General features: G+C 40.9%; 2 protein-coding genes across 4 annotated transcripts; both read left to right on the top strand.

Moving 5' to 3' along the window:
* The first annotated feature begins 1,940 nt into the window (after positions 1–1,940).
* Positions 1,941–12,445, top strand: misp (mitotic spindle positioning). Of its 2 annotated transcripts, none has more exons than XM_035414936.1 (5): positions 1,941–2,051; positions 5,761–8,221; positions 9,549–9,814; positions 10,142–10,180; positions 10,367–12,445. In XM_035414936.1, the coding sequence occupies exons 2-5, from the start codon at positions 5,878–5,880 to the stop codon at positions 10,454–10,456; spliced, it is 2,739 nt and encodes a 912-aa protein (XP_035270827.1). In that variant the 5' UTR covers positions 1,941–2,051; positions 5,761–5,877; the 3' UTR covers positions 10,457–12,445. The 2 variants fall into 2 exon arrangements, with proteins under 2 accessions (XP_035270827.1, XP_035270828.1); XM_035414937.1 differs by lacking the exon at positions 1,941–2,051 and adding an exon at positions 2,827–3,074.
* Positions 12,446–13,054: 609 nt separating this feature from the next.
* LOC118225877 (thymic stromal cotransporter homolog) lies at positions 13,055–18,924 on the top strand. Of its 2 annotated transcripts, none has more exons than XM_035414938.1 (5): positions 13,055–13,589; positions 14,660–15,920; positions 16,517–16,600; positions 17,342–17,498; positions 18,052–18,924. In XM_035414938.1, the coding sequence occupies exons 2-5, from the start codon at positions 14,963–14,965 to the stop codon at positions 18,113–18,115; spliced, it is 1,263 nt and encodes a 420-aa protein (XP_035270829.1). In that variant the 5' UTR covers positions 13,055–13,589; positions 14,660–14,962; the 3' UTR covers positions 18,116–18,924. The 2 variants fall into 2 exon arrangements, with proteins under 2 accessions (XP_035270829.1, XP_035270830.1); XM_035414939.1 differs by lacking the exon at positions 13,055–13,589 and adding an exon at positions 13,981–14,505.
* The last annotated feature ends 1,006 nt before the right edge of the window (positions 18,925–19,930 follow it).

The following is a 19,930-nucleotide window of genomic DNA, read 5'->3' as shown; positions in this document are numbered from 1 at the left end:
ACAGGGGAGAGGGGAGCGGGGTTGATACGCTCAGATAGGACCAAAAGGGAGGAGCTATACCGGGGCATCCAGGTCCAATGCAGTCATCGACTCCCCAGCCCCGGTGCAAGGCCTGGAACACTGGGACTCGGGCTGACCTACCCCTGTGTTTGGAAAGACGGGGCGGAATGTAGAACGCACAGACACCAAAGAACACAGACGCCAAAACCTGAGTTTGACGGGGGTGTCACTGACTATGAGGTGAGTCTTGGAGTGTGTTAATTCAAGTTCTTCTGTTTTTGCATTTTGGTTATGTCAAATTCCCAAGGAAACATCATCAAAGCTCAATTTCTCAGTAATTTAAAATGAAGATAGGCTGTGAGCATGCATTATGTCAGTGTACGTGTGCTGGCTAATGCTAGTAGTGGTATTAATATGATTGTTCAAGCACCTGGAGTACAGAGGGGGAAATTTAAGAATATAATGGTGTTCATTTAAATGAAATATAGAAGTATAATATCATATGTATATATAAATGCAAACATGCACACATATAACAAGGAGGTGTACGAGTTGTCCCATAGTAATGTTTTCTTCACTTTCTTTTGCTTGGTCTTCTAACTTTCAGAATGATCACACCTGGTTGCAATTGATGGGACCCTGCATCTCACCTTGGAACCTGCAGCATACAAGCTTGCACAACATAAACTGACCTGCATAACGTGTACACACACAAACACACAGTCCAGTCACAGGATGTTCAAGTACACACCACCATGGCAAGTCCTGTGTAACAGCATGGAGCATGAGCCCAAGGTAAGAGAGACCTACTAGCATCCTTCCATTCCCAAAATCAAATCCAGAGGGTCTTCAAATTTATTTCTTCTTTTAACTTGATGATAATGTGATAAATGCTGATAATGTGCTCACAGCATGAAGATTACCCCTGTCTCCAGACTTTAGGTTGCCCAAGTTCACACACTGCTGACAATACACCAGCAGCTAATTGATCCACAAGACGGCAACAGTCTTTGCGCAACCACGGTGAATACCATTTAAGTGACAAGAATTACACAGATTGGTTTAATCTTTGCTTTCTGTGCTGAATTTGTGAAAAGTTTTAAAGTTATTAATTTTACATTCAGCAAAATGAGCTCTAGTCCCCCCAATCCACCTCCCCCAAGTGGAATCACTTTTTAAAAACAAATCAAAGGCCTTACAGACACAGCCTTTTTTCTCTGGCACTAGAGGGCAGTAAAATTCTTCCTAGTGTCAGTACTTTAGCAAGAAAGGGCAACTGATGCATGAGCAGTGCAATTCATTCACAAGATCAAAATGAACCTGCTGATTCTAGCTATTCCGAAATATTTATGCATGACCCTTCCAGAGTGATTCACTTCTGTGTATTTCCATCCGAGAGGTAGACAACAATGGTACAATCCAATAATCCAATACATTACCTAGGATGTTTGCTCTTAGCATAAGCAAAGTTAAGGGATAAATATTAATGATATTGTATGATACATTTTTTAAGTGAATGTATTAAAACCAGGGTCCTCACCTGTACAGTGTAGGGCTAAAATTGTACAGTCTGGAACACATACAGTACAGTGTGCACTGTTAGAGGAATCATAAACAGAGATTCAGGTGACTCTGCAAAGGGAGGACTCCTTAACAAATTGGCCATTTTGAGGTGGGAGTAAGACCAATGAAATGTTTCCATGAAAGCAGCTCAAGCTTTGTTTTCTTTCACAACATGTTTTAGAGGACTCGTTTAAAAAAGTATAACCTTATCTAATCGTCTATAGCCTTTCCTGGCATTCTCTTGATAGAGGATCCGTGGATATCGCTTTTGTCTTCCTCGGTTGTTTTTAAAGTCTATCATTCTAGCTCTCTTTCCCTCTCTAGTGGGAGGGTGTGGTACTTGTGTTTGGCATGATATATACTGAACTTTGCCTGCAAGAAAGGCAAAGTACTGAGGGCTGATGGGACAGGCAGACAGAAATGCACACTCACTGACAAGAGGGAAAACACATTCTCTCACTACTGATAATATATATGCATAAACCAAGGTAAGGATTTTCCATTTAATATTGAACTGACAAATTACTGTCTTATTTTTTTGGCATACCTGCCTCACTGCTAAGTTACTTACTAAGTTAATTCTAATAGTTGAAGTGGTAAATATGACAGTTGGAATTTAGTAGAGAGTGTGTTTAGTAGAAAGTGTGTCACATGGAGAATTATTTAGGCAGTAAATATCTCCAAGTTCATAATCTTGTACATTTACCAATATGCCTCTTTGTCAGTTTGTAGATGTACCTGATGTGTCTTTGGTTACCTCACTGTAGAACTTTTCTTCCTGTCTGAATTTAAGGGAAATTAGGCTGTGTCAGGGTCTTATTGCCATTTATCACTATTACTTAATTTCATGTGCTATCATATCATTTAAATTGGGGTATTTTTTATTGGCAACTCAACATGTTCAGGTTTGACTTTGAAGCGAATTTTCAATCGCTAATTAGATTTAAACAAACACTTTAATTTCCCGTTCCTTAGAGTTAAAAGTGAGCGGTGGCACACTACGGTCTAGATTCCCAGTACTCCATTTATCTACCAGAGTTTTGCTCTGGGGTGGAGACGGTTCATAAGTGAGCCGTGTGGCTGTATCTCCTGCTACTCAGTGACTCCCCTCGGTCCTGAGCTCAGCCAATGAGCATGGGCCAAGGCCGGCAGTTCCAGGAATGAGTGCTGAAGAGTGCTTATCTGGAGTGCGCAGTCCAATGTGAAACGCATGAGTGCACGCACGCTCTGAGATGGAGAGTATGCTCTCACAGTAACACAGTAACAAGCTCTTAGAGGGCACCTGGACACTGCCGCCATCAGCGGGGGGGACACTACGGACTGACTTTTGTGCGTTTAACCCTACCTTATATGTTTATTTTCAGTGCAGTCTCTCAGATCAATGTTCCCATCTCTCACTGCTCTACTCAGTACTCTATCTATTACCCAGGTCGAAAAATGATTTCTGTTTTTTATCAGTGGCCGCTAATACCTTTGCGTACGAGCGGTCTTTTCCGCCAGTCATTTGTAAGGTGAGTTCATGTAGTGGAAGCTCCCTGATGAAACTGCATCTGAGGACGTTCTGTGAGCTGCAAGCTGTTCTTTAGTGTAGGTGTTTGGCTTTTGTTATTACAGTTCCGATATGTTGCATGGTCTCAGAATATTCTGGATTATTGTATAAAACATTCTGATATGTTTGTAATAAATTCTTTAAGGCCAAAAGGCCTATGTGAGCCATCAGCAAAAGAATAACAATACATCTAAAAAGCAGCTCATAGCAATGCTTTAAAAACTAATCAAATCTTATCTCCCTTTCAATTTCTCCAATTGTATAGTTCCTCTCAATGTCGTAGATTGCTTCTCTGAATCTTCTCTTTCCTGAACATTAGTATATTTACTGCACCAGCTCGCTAAGCAAGTGGTATCGGTTGAGTTGTGCACCTTGTCTATCAGCAACTCTGAAGTAGATTGAGGTGACCCAGTGATGTGAATGCTTGTGGGTCCATTGCCAAAAGGCTCATTGTGATGACTGATGTGATACAGAGGGCAATGTACAGTGAAGTGCTGGTGGCAATATCTGGGCTTTTGGACTGGTACAGGTTTTAATGGACATGCCATACTTATCACTATTATTCTAATTATATGCTGTAAATGGTATGAGACATGGGAATCAACACTTTAAATTAATATTGTTGCATAAGACCTAATCACAATCTGTTACACTCAGGTCAGTCCGGGTGTCAGTCCAGTTTCCCAGAGGATTTGTGGATTTCAAAGGTGTCAGAAATTTTCATAAGTTCCAGGTTTATGTGTGCTCTATATAGTTTATATATTATCCTTCCTCCATTATACATCATATAGGCCTGTTTCATGGTGATGGGTCAATTATAGTGGAACTATTTTAGAAACCAGTGCTTTAATATGCAAATTTGAATTTTATCATTTATTTCTAAGCTGCTTAGCAAACTTTTCATCCCTTGCATTAAGAAACACTTCAGAAACAAAAGGGCCACTTTTTTATATTTCTTTTTTTTTTTTTTACAAAGTTATACAGATGATTTGGTTCAAGCTCATACACTCAAAGATATTGTTATTAAAATACATTTTTAAAAGGTTTTAAACCAAACCCCACCCAGGTGTTTGAGGAGAATAATGTCAGTCCTGGAATACTTTTTGTGAAGCTGCTTCATTAGGAGGAGGAGCCTTCTTTCTGGTCTGCTGCTGGTTAAATCCAACATCCCCTGTTTGTGTCAGCGCTCTCCCCATTCTGTGTAATTTAAGAGCACACATTCCTCTGTCACTCCCCTGGATTCTCCAGGAATCCCTCTCATTAACGTGTTACTGCCTTACGAATTCCACCTCGAAACACCACCAAAATTATCTTCCAGAAAAACAAACCCGTAAATTCTCAACCAAAATTGATGATAGATAGAGTGCCATTGCTCAAAATTGTCCTTTCAGTTTGGATATAAGCCTGTTCTTCACCAAGCTTGTATATATTTTGAAAAGTATGTTTCATTCACTGAAACAATTCTGAAAATATTTTTGATAATTAGACTGGACCAATTTAATTTTTACATTTATCAGAATTAGCTAAACTTCTGCTGGCAAGATGAAAAGACATGCAGTACAGAACTGCAGCCTTTACCAAAACTTGGTCATAGAGAGAAAATGGGAAAAGCATGAGAAATTCTATTGCTTTTTTTGAGTGTTTCAGTCTATGCACTGTTCCAGGCATCTTTTATGTGCCTATTTCTTTATTCTTAAAAGCACAGCATCACAGGAAGTACAATAAGGCTTTGCTCCCGGCCAGAACCGTATGGCAATTGGCTGCAGAACCAGAGACCGTTGTCTGAATCTCAGTTGAGAAGGAATTAACGTACAGCCCTTGGGTGGTTCCATGCCAGAGGAAAGAGCAAATAATATTGGGTCTTATGATTTACCCAGTCTCTGTGCTTGCTTGCTTTAGGACAAATGTTTCCATTATTAAAGGTCAATGTGATGCCATGTAATTACCACTGAGCTTGAAGGAAACATTTTTGATGCCTCGGGCCCTGATTTGTTCTGATCAGAGGAGGCTCTGGCTGACTGGCCTTTTTGTTGATTTGCAGTAATGCAGGCTATTTCCCCCATTTCACTCACTTCTGATGATCCCAAGCAAGAATGTTTATTGTAAGACCATAAAGTTTTTATTTTTCCTCTTGAGACATTTATTTTCCTTGAGGTCAAAGGAGCTGAGCATGAACTGAAACTGATCACGATGACTCTGTAAAATAAATCTTACAGGTTTCTCATACCAGCCTTTTCATAAGGTAGTTAAAATATTTCCTAGAATTCATAAATGTGACATGCATTATTTGAAACAATTTAATTTTTCCTTCCTCAGATATATTTCTGGCTTATATACTTAATTTACATCATGTTTTACTGCAAACTGATTTTTACTGGCAGGCTGTTACAAACAACTACTTCTGCTTTTGATTTCATTGCCAACAATTATATTGCATTAGTGTGTTTTGTGGTATTAAGCAACAAACTTTTTGATCCCAATGGAAAAGTTTTGTTTGCTAACTGTTTTACATTTTGTGAAACGATGCAATGTTGCAAAGTTTGCCATCTAGACATTGGGGTCCCTATAGAAAATGTATTCCTGTGATTTGCTTTTGTCTAAATATTTGATTATGTTTCTTATATACTTTTTTCTTTTGGTGGTTATAGAAACAGTCAGACCTTACATCGGACAACCTACATTGTGCATTGCCATTGACCCAGGAAGATGATCGAGTTCTGATCCATTCTGACCAAACAATTGCACAAGCTCCTTTGTCTGCACCAATGGAGAGCACACCCAAGAAGTGGGTAATGCAGCCCTTTTCTCCCAAATTGGAGATGAAAGACCTTAGGACACTACTGAGCCCCAGTACAAAGCAGACTGACTCAGAGACCTTGGAAGCAAGTGATTTCAGCTATGACAGCATCACCGTAATGCATTCCCAGCCCTCCGTAACAGTGACGTCTAATGAGGGGGACAGTCCGCGAGATGTGGTGGTGCAGGCCAGACAGGTCTCAGTCTCTGATGAAAGCAGTGTCAGTGGGGACTGGCATCCCAGCAGCCCCAGCTGTCCCAGCAGCCCCAGCAGTTCAGGATCCCACTGTGGCTTCTACTCCTTTGAGGAAAGGAGTCATGAGGTGGAGAAGACTGAGGCTTGGATGTCATCCCCAGATAGAGAGGCCAAGCTAGCAGTTCTGAAAGAGGAAAATGGCTTCAAACTGCGGGCGTATGTGGAGGAGAGGAAGCCGGAGAAGTTATTTGAGGAGGTTAACGGCGATTCCCGCTACAGGGTTGAGGATATAGAGGACACAGAGGAGCAGGGAGAGATTAAAGAGAGAATGGAGATCATCCGCAGCCAGGCCCCCAAGATCAAACCTGCCTTTAAAGAGCAGTGGAGTGTACTGGAGAGCTTGGGCCTCAGTTACTCCCCTCAAAGGCTGCTGGAGGGCTTGAGCCTGAGCTTCAGCCCAGTCACAGTGGAGGTGCAGCAGACTGGGGTGGAGCCAGGCACCGTAGACACTGAGCAGATCAGCTTCAGCACAGCACGACAGCAGTTTGTGATGATGGAACAATCCAAGCGCAACCCCTTCCTGCAAAGTCCCCAGCAGATCCTGCAATTTCCTGAACACCAGGAAAAGCCTTCACCACCAGAGGTTATGGTCACATCAGGGAATGCTTATAAGGATGGTCTCCCGGAGGAACAGTTGAGCCTAAGCCCAAAGTCTAACCCAGACAACAACCCAGTGTTCACCAGCGAAATGGTGACTGTGTCTGTCCTTGAAGAGAGAGGCATCAAGATGCAGAGCAGCGTTGATGACCTAGACTCTGGATTGGAGGATCTGTCACTAGACCCAAATGGTGGGTATGCTTATGATGGCAGTGTCTCTAATGAAGTTTTGAGAGTTGAAAGTGCAGATGTGCCCTCGTCCGCAAGTAAGGGAGAGACACCCATTGAGCGAGAGATTCGCATCGCCCAAGAAAGGGAGGAGAGCCTCCGGCGTGAACGAGGAATCAAGCGAACTGATGTAAAGGAGATGGTGGAGATTAAGACTAAGCCTTTGCTCTCTCAGGCAAGCCCGACCCTGACACCCATAAAAGCTAGGGAAAAAAACCGGGTGAGCTTCCTGATACAACGAGAGATTGAGCAAGACAGTCGAAGAGAAGAGGATCTTCAACACCAAGGGAAGGTCCCAGGTTTATATGACCGTGGAACAGCCCAGGAGCTTGGGGAGAGAAAGAGAGTCTTTGAGCTACAAGAGGACCAGATTCCAGTCACACCAACTAAGACGAGCCACACTAGGAACTTAGTGGATGCCAAACAGGTCAGGCCAGGTGTTGAAGAGGATAGAAAGTCTCCAGAGCCCTTTATGTCAGTTGTGAGGACCAAGAGCCCAGAGACTGACATACTTTCCCCTTGTTGTCCTCACCGACACCCTGATGAAGCTGCTCTGTGGTTCACTAGTCCTGAATATTCATTGCAAAGTCCTGCCAGCCGGAAGAGGGGTCATAGCACAACACAAGCCTTACCCCAGTCTATCCCTGCAGACACAGTCGGTGAGAGATACACCTCTTCCAAGAGCACCTTATTTAATTATTCACCATTGATCAAGGAAAACAAAGGATCGGCCTCAGCAAAAGGTCTTTCCTCTTTCACAGACACCTCATCTCCCTCCTGTGACACACACAGTACATCGCCATTGCAGGGACTGGCCATTGTCGATAAGCCCACCCTACCCTGGCATGGTCTCTCTGAGCAGTTCAACATGAGGCCCCGGAGGGTGGATACTCCAGATGCCATCCGAAAAGAGATTGAGTGGGACTTGAAGCGAGAGGAGGAGCATCGAAAGCTGCGTGAATCAGGAGGCCTTTCCCTGTCCTTGAACGGTGGCCTTGACAGCTTGGAGACAGCTTCCACTACAATGGACTCAAGTCCCTTGCAACATGGCGATGAAGGCGGAACATCTCGGCAGTGCTCGAAGGAAGAGGACGTGAGACAGGAAAAGCCTCTCCCCACTGTGCTCCCTGAGGAATGGGTAGCCAAAAGTGGTTCCAGTCTGTCTTCCCCCTGGAGCACAGACACTGTTGACAGCAAAGAGAGTAAATTAACCAGCCCTATTCTCACTTCAGGTAGGAGGCTTTAATACTCAATTTGATACCCATGTGTCAATGTGCTTGAGTTAACTAGACTTTTACACTGTAATATCTTGTAGGTCATAGGTAAAATGGAAAATGGCTTCATGTCATTTAGTTTCTGGTTATGGAGGTATAGTATAGTATATGGTCTGTACTGGCCCTGACTTTTATGGAATGTCATTCTCAGTTTGACGTTGGTATTCTTATCTGACATACACATTTAGTAAAATATGATGTGAAGATTTGATGTTTATACAATATTTTTATTTGTTCATGGGGCTGATTTTGTCTCAATTTAAAGTAATGATTTGTTAAATTATTTATCCTAGGTGCCATTGGGGTACTAATTGCTCTTGATATATGCTTCTGTCTACACGGGCCTGTGTTTAAAGTGGCTAAAACAAGTATCTTGCAGAAAATCATTCAAAAGCTACATAAAAGAACAGGAGATACTTGTCAAATGTTCAGTGTGTAACTATAAGTATGTAATCAATGGCTCAATAAACACCTAACCAGAAACACCACTAAAATAAAAAACAATGCTCTTTGTATGGCCTGGACCAGGTTTGGGACATTGCTACTTCTAGTTTTGGTTATAAATGCCAGAATAAAGATTACATACAATGTTCTCATTATCTTCTCAAGTATAAATACCTGAGATCATAATCACTCAACATGTGCTTGCTCATAACAATTCAGAGACTGGATGAAACAACTAAATTTTTATTAGTGTCTGAACTTTGGCCATGTGGTACAGGCTAAAGAAGGACCTCTGCTATATTGCTGTTAATTATTGAAAGAAAGGATTTTCCTTTGCAGTAAAACGGTGAAGTGAAACCTAGTGAATGAGAAGGTTAATGTACGTTAAAGCAAAAGCAGCAAATAGCTTATTCAACTCCCATTTAGTGGGTGGATTGTTATGGAGAAAGTGGACCGCCTGGTGGTAGAACGGTGTACTGCACTTTCCATCATGTGACTTCATTCTGTGACAGAACATGGGCAGAGGCAGAGTAGTCTTATTGAGAGTATTGTATCAGTAAAAGTTCGTTTGAGTAGGATGTTCATTCTGAAAAAAACGGAGGATTGTTCACTATTTTGACTGGACAATTAACCCATAAATGGATATTTAGTATTAACTGCTAAAAGATATACTATGTATAATGATTATTTTTTCCTTTCCCTACTTACTGTGTGTTTATCCATTTGTCCCATATTCTGCTATTTGTTAAGAATGGATTGAAACATTTATGTGTCCATTTATGTGTTGACTTTCATATTCAATGTAATAGCATTATTTCATAACTTTTTGTTTATTTTCCAGACAAAATTCAAATAAAGGGCTTTGCTTCTCTCCCGTCCTCCCCCTCTGTGCACCTGACTACGCGTTTGCCCTCCGTGTCTATAATGACACCCCAGCCTTGGGGTGGCCACCGACAGGGCCCCCCAGCTCTTCCCAGAGTGCCGCCCCTAACACCACAGAGTGCAGGGGTGGAGGTCGGGGGCATTGGCACACAGAAGGGCCTTACAGAGACCCTGCTGGAGGACTTTGAGGAAAGACGGATCAAGCTAAAGCTGGAGGAGAGCTCCGTGAGTGACAAGGAATGGGGTTGCAAATGGTCTTATCCTGCTCGAAGCCTTTTAGGCATGTCTCTGACATGCAGTTTCAGGTGCTGTTTTTAAAATGTAATTCCAGTGCATTACATGTGTTATGCTGCGTTATTCACACAGATGAGCACAGAAATTGTCTCAATGAATATAACTGAACATGTCTCTTGTGACCAAAATGTTTTCAGAGAGTAACTGTTCCTGCTATGGCTTATACTGTGGAGGCTTTAGTTTGTTAAATATATATCATCCTAAGTGTTAAGTGTTAGAAGATGAATTCACTGAGCATTTCTCATATCCTTTTTGTAGTATGCTGGGATCCAGCCAACTGATGATGTGAATAATGAGGTAAGAGGGCTCATTTTCTCTTTGCTAAAGTACACTTACGGACAGTAACTGCTTTGGAAATGCTAATTGCCGTTCTTGCCATAATATCCATCACATGACAGCCTGCAGAGTTCAAGCCTGTAATGCTGTTTCTGGATTCTACAACTGGCATCTGATTTTGAGAGGTTTTTGTTTGTTCCATTGCAGGTCCTGGAAGCCACACGAGTCACCAGGCACAAAAACACGAGGGCTCTCCGCTGGGAAGCGGGAATGTACACCAACGAGGACATCAACTGAGTCCACCAACCGCTGGCAGTTACTGGGAGAGAGTGAGGAGAAAGAAGGAGAGGAAGGTACCTTGCTTGTCTTCAACGGCCTGCTCTCAATATACAAGAAGATTTTCTTCCCTACTCATCCCAGGAGTCAAACCAAACATCATCCTCCATATCTTTCTGGTCTGGCTGGACTAATAGGCCGGCTTTCCCATGAGACCAACCCCGTCCAAAGATGCTCAACTCAGCTGAAAATCCATCTGATTATGGTGGATAATTATCACTTGAGTTGTCATGCAAAGCCCCAAAGTCAGCAGTCCCCCCGTTTCTCCCGATTTCTGTGCTGGCCAATGAATTCACTCTCCTGAGTATCCTTGACTCTATCTGCACATGACTGGGGGGCACTTTCTTTTTCCAAGGAGAAATGGGAGAGTAAGCAGAGAAGGAGTGAGAGAGTGAGGGTGGAAAAATGGATGACCATTGAAGCAGAAAAAAGCATAAATAACTGTCCACTGGAAAATTCATAATGAATGTTGAACATCCTATAATCAAAGAAGAGTACAGTGTCTGCTTAGAATGCATTGGATTTTCTGATGGGTATAGTGTCTAAAGTGCAGTGATACAAAAAGCAAACAAACAAAAAAACATATCAGCATATATCAGTTTTTTTAATTTTTTTATTTGCTCAGTTTGTGTCATCACAATACATTTCCTGTATTACTGGAAGAGAAACTGCCTCCAGAGCTATTTATAGCACGAGCATTAGAAAACATTGTAAAGTCACCCCTTATTTCTAAATGAATTAAATTAATTACGTTAAATTAATTCCACAAGATGCTGGAAGTATGTTCCCAGTATGTAACATAATGCATTCTCTTCTTGTCTTCACAATAGACTTGAATAGGAATAGCTAGCAAAGTGCTAAGATGTCTGCCTTTTAACTACATACTAGAGACAATTTTCCCATAAATTGACACGATTTGCACTGTGTTTCGTTTGGCCTCAATAAATGGGACAGGTCTATTCAAAACACTGGCCAGAGAATATATCTGCAATTGTGCTTGGCCAGTACACAATAAGTATATATAATTGTGATGAAGTACATTAGTCCTTCCATGCATGTACTTGGGTTATGAAACAAGTCCTTTTTTTAAACATGGTATGGAAATAGTTTTTAAAAGTTTTATTTGACTGTCAGATCAGTCTTTCTTACTTTAGGATGACAATAAATATCGCTTTTGTATTGGTCTGTAAACATGACTTTAATAGATTGAAAGCTGAACGCCTTCAGTAAAGATAAATTAATTTATACAATAATATATAGTTCATGTAAAATGTCTTCTGCTGCTTGTAATACTTTTAATAATCAAATAAGCAGTATTATGATAGTGAATCTAGGAAATTCATATTTGAGTACAACTAGGAAAAACATGAAATGAATATACATATTACCTAAGGGGGTCATGTAGTGGAGGCAACTAAAGAAAGTTTAATTAGGTGCTGATTGTCATCATTTCAGAGGCATGGTTCATTGTGTGTATAGCTCATAATTCTAAAAAAAGAAATACCAACCCAAAGAAGTTTTAACAAACCATATAACACATAACCATATAATTCCCATTCTATAGCTAATAATTCAGCAAGGTGGTGATATTAAATGCATAGGAAATTGACATTTTTTTCTAATGAGGATCAGATGCATTTCTGATCACCCACAACCACCAGCAAAGGGAACCATTCTGGCTGGATTTCATGAGTGGCCTTTGTTCTTGTTTTGATCATGCTCAGCATTAAAATCAGCTATTGTCTGGAGAAAACCATGCATGGCATAATTCAAAGCTCTATTATGCTATACTAAGTTTCACAAGGTACATTATGGAGTGTATAAGTTAAGATTAATATTTGTGTCTTGTAAGTTGAGTTTTGTATAATAAATATGTATCTGATTATATAAAGCTAATTGCAATTCTGAATTGTGATTGAAAAATAATAATAAATTCATCAGACTCCTTGATCCTGTAGTTTCTGATTGTGTTGTTACATTTTTTTTGTAATATGCTGTACATAGAACAAATAAATCCATTAAAAAACCTTAAATATGGTATAATACTCAATCCCAATAAGGATGTGCTTTGCTAATCACCAATATGGACATCACTCATTGAATTAATTGCAGATACAACTCCATGATCTGTTTTGTTAGCTGTGATTCTTGTGCTAACTGCAAACTGTTCTAAGATACTTCAGGTACCCCAGGGTATTGTAATGTAATCACTCCAGCAGAGTTGAATAAAGCTTCAGCCACTTTGATCAGTTATACGTTTTGTCAAACTTAGGGGTGCCTTATGGAAGGTCTGACAAGCCACATAACGACTGAATCTGCATAGTATCTTTCAACTGCTTCAGACTATGCCCTTTCCATGAAAAAGTAGTCTTTTGTAAACAGTGCTGATATTGCTGGACATCATGCTTCTGAAAAAAATCAAATCAACATTCCATTTTGATGGAGATATTTTAACTACCTACTGTTATCTAAAACTACCTCTCACAGTACCTTTTTAACCCCAATTATTTGGTATTGTAGTCCTTACTTTGCTTTATAGCCTAAACCATTACTGTCAATGTATTAGGAGTTCATAGGCTAATATACTGGTTAAATAAAGGTTACCATACTTTTCCTCTTGTTTTGTCCAAAAGATGAACTAAGCAGTAATCACAGTCACAATGACACACGGGTAATGAAAATGTCACATGACAAAGAAAAGCAGAAGATTTAAGAAAATCCCCAGCTGCACTCAGTAGAAAGGAGAAATGAGATGAGTCTTCCAAACCACTTTGGGGAAACCAAACAAACTGCATTATCACTGATAACCTCACATTTGTATTGAACCTTGATGCAATGGGCTTGTAGACACATGAAATACATTCATGTGTCTACAAGCCCATTGCATCAAGTTCGGCCCAGATAATGTTTCCCACATAGATGCTTTGGATACCCCCTCCTCTGCAAACACTCAAGCAAATTTTACCTCCATTTTTACTTTCACATTGCCGTTTTTCTTCCTCTTCATATTTAATGTCATTGTGGGTAGATTTTGAAGTGGCACGACCAAACTCAGTGGTTCCAATAACGCCAAAGAAGACTTGAAGGCAGTTGGGTATGTAGTGCATACTCTCAAGATTTAGCTTCATAAGTAACTTTCGTACATGTGCGTGGAAATTTCAAGTTACCGAGATGGGACTTTTTAGGCGCATGACAGTGCTGCCAAAGCAGCATCTATTTGCTTTCTTGGGTACATCGTTGTATAGTTAGATATCTCCAAGTAGATCTCCAAGATCAGATATGTAAAAATGTAATAAGGGTATTTCCTCACATGAAGGAGTCCGTATAGTAGCGTATCTTTCAATGTCCGGACAATGATTTTTATTGTCGTTTATATAAAAAATTTCATCACAACAAAAATTTGTATTTTAATAGAAACTATTATGTTTTTGGGGTTTTTTTTAAGTCACAGTGAGCCAGCACTCAATGAGGATGGCAACTGTAGGATGAAATAAAAGAACGAAAATAAACACATGAAAACCTGATAGTCTAGTTGAGCCAATCAGGCAACATTTTTGGGAGTCACAAAACCACCAAAGAGCTACACGTCTGCGTTGCGCTAGCAAGCTTTTTGTCTGGAAATGTTATTTTAATCAACTGATATTATATCGACTAACGCTGCACGGCAACGATTTCAGCTAATTTTTCATTTCAGTTGCATTTTTCAATGTTACATTAACAGCTGGTGTGGCGACTCGACAGAATGTGTCAGGAATCAACAGATTATTGTGTTGTCCGACCGGACTAAAAATGAAAACAAGCAGCATACTACAATCATTATTATTAGCGGATCGAGGCAGGCAACTCATAATTGTAGTGCCGTCTGTGTCCGTGGATCTAAAAATGATCTCAGAGCATTCGTTAAAATTCGGAATACACTAAACATAGGCTACAGACAGGAGATGGCTCCATGATAGCCCTACTCCCAAACAATGAAAAACATTTTCATGCAAGTCTGAAACATTTCCAAGGTATGTCTTCAGTGTGTCGAATATCGAGTTAGCAAAATGTAAAACATATAAATGATAAAGGTTACACAATGACGATGTTAAATGCAAATATGATGTCAGGAAATCCATGTCTATTATCAATCTTTTTTCTAATAAGCCTATCTGTCTCTTATAGATACCAGTGCTGATCATCCTGTGACGAAGAAGTTCCACTAGGCAGACCAGACGTAGCCTATTCTTTTTCCCGGACACGACTTCTTTTTGGGACCGAAAATATCCATCAGGCGGGATTTCTAAATTCCTAAAAATGTTCTGTTAAGTTTTGCTCTTTCTATAGACCGTATATAAACAGATATTCTAACATTATGTTCATAGCGCCTGCCTGCCATTGTCCCCTTTTTTGAAATCCATATGGTCACCTTAGTTCCACAACAAAGTATAAGTACTGCATCCACCTCCCAGTCCTCTGTCTATAGCAATGGGAGGCTTTCTGACATTAGTGGAACCAGTAGTGGTAATTAACACTGTAGGCAGCTCGTTTTATGACACAGCCCTCACTCTCTCTGTCTACAAGCGGGCCCTGGAGCAGGCAGAGGGACACAGCGATCAGGCCCAGGCACTTGCCTCGCGCTTCCTGCTGCTCAACACCTGTCTGGCCTGTCTGCTGTCCTTCATATCGACCGTGCTCCTGGGCTGGCTGGCTGACCGCCGCGGCCCCCGCCTACTGCTAGTGCTTCCCCAGATCGGCTCTGTTGTGAGAAAGAGTTTTCTGCTCGCCTTCGTTCTGTTCCAGCTGCCGCTGGCAGTACTGTATGTCGGGGCGGCCGTCCACGGCCTTTGCGGCGGGTGGACGGCCTACTGGGGCGGCGTGGTTTCACTAGCTGCCCTCAGCTCAGGTCATGAGGGGCGTAGCCTGAAGCTCAACGCCGTGGACTTCTGCAGCGGAGTGGCCGGGGTGGTCGGGGGCTTGCTCTCAGGGTACATATACCAGCTGGGAGAGTCTGGGTTGCCACTCATCATGTCAAGTGTGCTGCTCTGCGTGGGGGGTCTCCTCTACTCTGCCTTCCTGCTGTCATACCCCAGGCCCCCCAGCAGGGAGGAGGTCAGCCAGTCAGCGCCGTCCCAGGAGCCAGTGTGGACGGACTGGAGGAGCGTGGCCCTGCTCTTCACCGCCATCGCTTTGTTTGATGTGGGCATGAGTGGGGCGGAGGACGTGCTGTCCCTCTACGTGCTGAAGCCGCCCCTCAGCTGGGATTCAGTTTGGGTGGGCTACGGCAGCGCTGCCACAAGTGCCATGTACCTGAGCAGCTTCCTGGGTGTGCTGGTCCTGTCCCGTCCCCTAGGGGACACAGCCCTTATCCTGCTGGGTATTGTGTCCAACTGCACTGGCATGGCCATCATGGCCTTTGCTACCCAGAACTGGGTCTACTTCTTTGGTGAGTAAACATGTTGTATGCCTAAATAGTATATAAACATATTATATGTAGACACACATGTCAAGTCAAGTCAAGTCAAGTCAAGTAGAACTTTATTTGTCCCCAGTGGGGCAATTGGTTGTGCAGCAGTGAAAACAGTACCATATAATAAAAAGTAAAAGCATAGAATTCAAGTAAAAACATAAAATGCTCTCCCCGTGTCCGCATGGGTTTCCTCCGAGTACTCCATTTTCATCCCGCTGTCCAAAAACATGCAGGTAGGCTAACTGGAGACTCTAAATTGCCCATAGGTATGAGTGTGTGAGTGAATGGTGTGTGCGCCCTGTGATAGATGGCTACCTGTCCGGGGTGTATTCCTGCCTCTCACCCAATGCATGCTGAGATAGGCTCCAGCACCCCCCGTGACCCTGACCAGAATGTGTGGGTTTAGGTAATGGATGGATGGATGTACACACACAAACACACGCCTACACACAGAGGTGCCCATATGTTCACTTGTACATATATATATACATACAGAGAGCAGGTCAGGTGCTGTTTTAACAGAGATTTTCATTATCTTATGGCTTACACTTACGTCTGTCTTGTACCAACAGCTCGTGGAATCATGATGTTCGCTTGTATTCCAATGCCCACAATAAGAGCACAATTATCCAAAATTCTGGATGCTCAGTTGTATGGTAAGAAACGTTCACATACATCATTGTGAATTAAATCAGATAACAAAATAATAGTTACAGTTAGGGTTTGAGAAGAGAAAAAGATTATATGATAGACAAATATTTGCAAATATATCTTGTGTGCAGCAGTGATAACATATTGTTTACTCACGAGAACAAGCAACAATAATAACATACAGTGGCCCTGTGTAAGTATGTACCTCTCATTATTACAGAAGGCGATAAATATTGATTATAACTGAGAATTGAAACAATTTCAATTGCTTGTGCCAGATGTGATATTGTTTTTAAACAGCTAAGTTTACCAAAACCTTAATACCATGCATAAGCAAAAGTGACTCATAAGGGCATCAGAAGTAAATAAATAATTGTTCTATGTGATTTTTAATAACTAATTCCAAATCACATAGAACCCTGGTCATAATTATGCACAGAGAGAACTTTATGTTTAACACGAGATATGCTTCTCCTTTTTATGACAAACAAGATGTTGAACGTATACAATGTAATGACTTTAGTGTCCTGGGATCACCCAAAAATTAAGACTAAGAATGGCAACCAATACATGGCAACCAATACAAAGAAAAACAGTGCCAAACAAAACATTTGACCAATGCCTGTCATGTTTGAAAAAAGTCACTGGGCGCCTCATCATCAGGCTGAAACCCTGAGGCAGATTGCAGGGGGAAAGCCATCACTAAAGCTCTTCCGTCCACTCAATCTGTGTGTGTTTGTGTTCAGGGCGTGTGTTTGGCTGGCTGCAGTCCATCTTGGCTGTGACTACGGTCTTGTCTGAGGTGCTCTTCACTTCCATTTACCCCCTTACCCTGGGCTGGTTTAGTGGCTTTAGCTTCTTGACATCATGTGCTATCAGCTACCTCAGTGTCCTCCCTATTCTGTGAGTATACCTGTAACAACTGACCTTTCCCAACTTCTCCAGTTGATTTACAGTGAAACCAGCATGGGTGACCTGCTGTATTAATTTATATTTGTTCTAATATTTCTACATGTATTTAACCATAAATTTACCAAAGCCTTATCGATGAGATCATTGAAACTGACTCTTGCTGTAAAATTAGCTCCAGGATTATTTATTAAAAAGTAACACACTTACCCAGTGTCACAAATATGACATAGTGCACATCAATGACCACAGATAGCTTTGTGAAGTGCACAAAAAATAGACATCCATTGTTGTTATTGAAAGGGACATGTATAGTATTGCTAATGTCAAATTAAAAGCCATATTAACACAGAAATACTTTTGTGAATGTTAATATTTTGCATGAATTTTGCCAATGTAACAATATGTCCTTACATTTTCATGGTGCCATATAGTCTACTTTTCAGTTATTCAAAATAATTTATAAAATGCATAACATATTTTATGTGTTTTGAATAACATAAATCTAGATGGTAAATAACACTTACACCCCTCAATTTTTCAACAGTTATCTGAATTGGAGAGGAACAAGACAAGGATACACCCCCATTCCTGGCAATGACCAAGCCTAACATGTTGTCAACAACGGAGATTCCAAGCTATACTGTATCAATCACCTAAGCTCTGCATGAAAAACAGTCTTAGGTGACCTAACTAGATGACCTCCTTTGAAGACTGGTCATTTTCTATATCTTCATTGCATTTAATCCTACAGTGTAACCCTCTTAATATTACCTTTACTATGCAGGGTAAATAGGGGACAAAAAGCAAGTTGTCATTATATATCATGTTTATATGTCAGTATTATTCATTGCACTATATGCTAAGTATGGATAGTTTGAAAATGGGTAAAAATTGTAACAATATGTATATATAGATGTGGTATGTGAAATGTGTTCCTGTGAGTAGTTAAAAGATACAGTTGTTGCAGAATTTGATGGGGAAAGAGATATTATTGTTTAATATTTGTGTACTTTCATGTTTCTTCTTGGATCTGCATATCCAAGTATGCTATATCAGCTGACCAGAAACCTTATATAGTGCAATTTTAACAGAACATGTTAACCACTACACATGAATCTCAAATTTAGGGACTTATCTCAGCCTTGCAAGCTAGAAACTAAGAACTGTATATATAGACCTACAGGGCATTGGGTACAGAACTAACGAACAATACTTAATTAACCTATTTTGGTATTATTATTTATAATTTAAACGTTTTGATATGTCTTAAAATGTAAAAGGCCAAAGGATGAACAAAACTAGGTGGCCAATTATTTTTTTCTATTTATGTGTGTCACTGGTTAGACATTGGTAGACAGACTTTCTTGGCAAGTAAGAAATCAAAAACATAATATAAATAAATATTAATTTAATTTCAGCTGTTTCATTTGTTTTTTGTTTTTTTCATTTCAATGCTCCAGACTCAACTGCTCTGGTGGAAAGCAACTTGCTTAGCAACAGCACATTATGCTTGCTGCTAGTTTACACAGTTGACCAGACCTGAGATGTTCTGACAAGCCTTGGAATCGAAAGTGAACATAAGATGCACAATAATCATGTGCCAGAAGGGCTTTGTAGCGGAATCCGGAATTGAACTGTCTTTTATTGGCTCTTAATACCTCTTCCAAAGTAAAGTGGTCAAGAATAAGGAAAGTACAATTGAAAGTAGAGGTAATTAAAACAACACACAAACACAGAGAAAGCTTAAAGGGAATCACTGCCAGGGTGTAGGTGTGATTCTGAGAAGTTAGGTTCTGCCAGAGACTTCACTGTCTAGTTCCCATTCAACTTGGTGAAGGTGGGGGTGATTGGTGGTGTGTCATTCACATGGCACTCTTCAGGTTTTATTTATGAGCTTTAGTCCATCTTGCGGCTCTGTGACTGCAGAGTAATTTAAGGCACCAAAGCTATTATCTCCTGATATACCGTTTGTCTTCCCCTACTGTCTGTTTCTCACTCCAATAGATCTATTCTCCATATGCTTTGGCTCTTTCTGATGGGTACTATTGAGTAAGGCTTTCAGGCACCACTAATTTGATAGTACCAATTAAAGAACTGTACCTCCATATTTTCTGATTCACTTTTAGATTTGGCAATATTGTTATTTAAATGTGTCATGGTTCTGTGTTCCGGTCTGTCTTTCCTTGTTGGGCCGCCAGAGGGCGGTACTTCTGTTTTGTGTCCTGCTCCCCCTGTTTGATTTTATTATTGTTTTCAATTGTTCAATTATTGTTTTGTGGTTGTCTCGTTTTCCCTTCGCTCTCTGTGGCCTGATTGTGCATTGTGCCCGGCTGTGTCTCGTCAGTGTCTTGTCTATTTAAGTTCCCTTCTCCCAGACTCAGCGTGTGCGTGCGCGCGCCTCTGATCATGTTTCTGCCCCGTGT

Source organism: Anguilla anguilla, chromosome 4 (assembly GCF_013347855.1).
Source record: "Anguilla anguilla isolate fAngAng1 chromosome 4, fAngAng1.pri, whole genome shotgun sequence".
Lineage (NCBI taxonomy): Eukaryota > Metazoa > Chordata > Actinopteri > Anguilliformes > Anguillidae > Anguilla > Anguilla anguilla.
The sequence above is the reverse complement of the archived record's forward strand: the minus strand, read 5'-3'. Positions and strand labels throughout refer to the sequence as shown.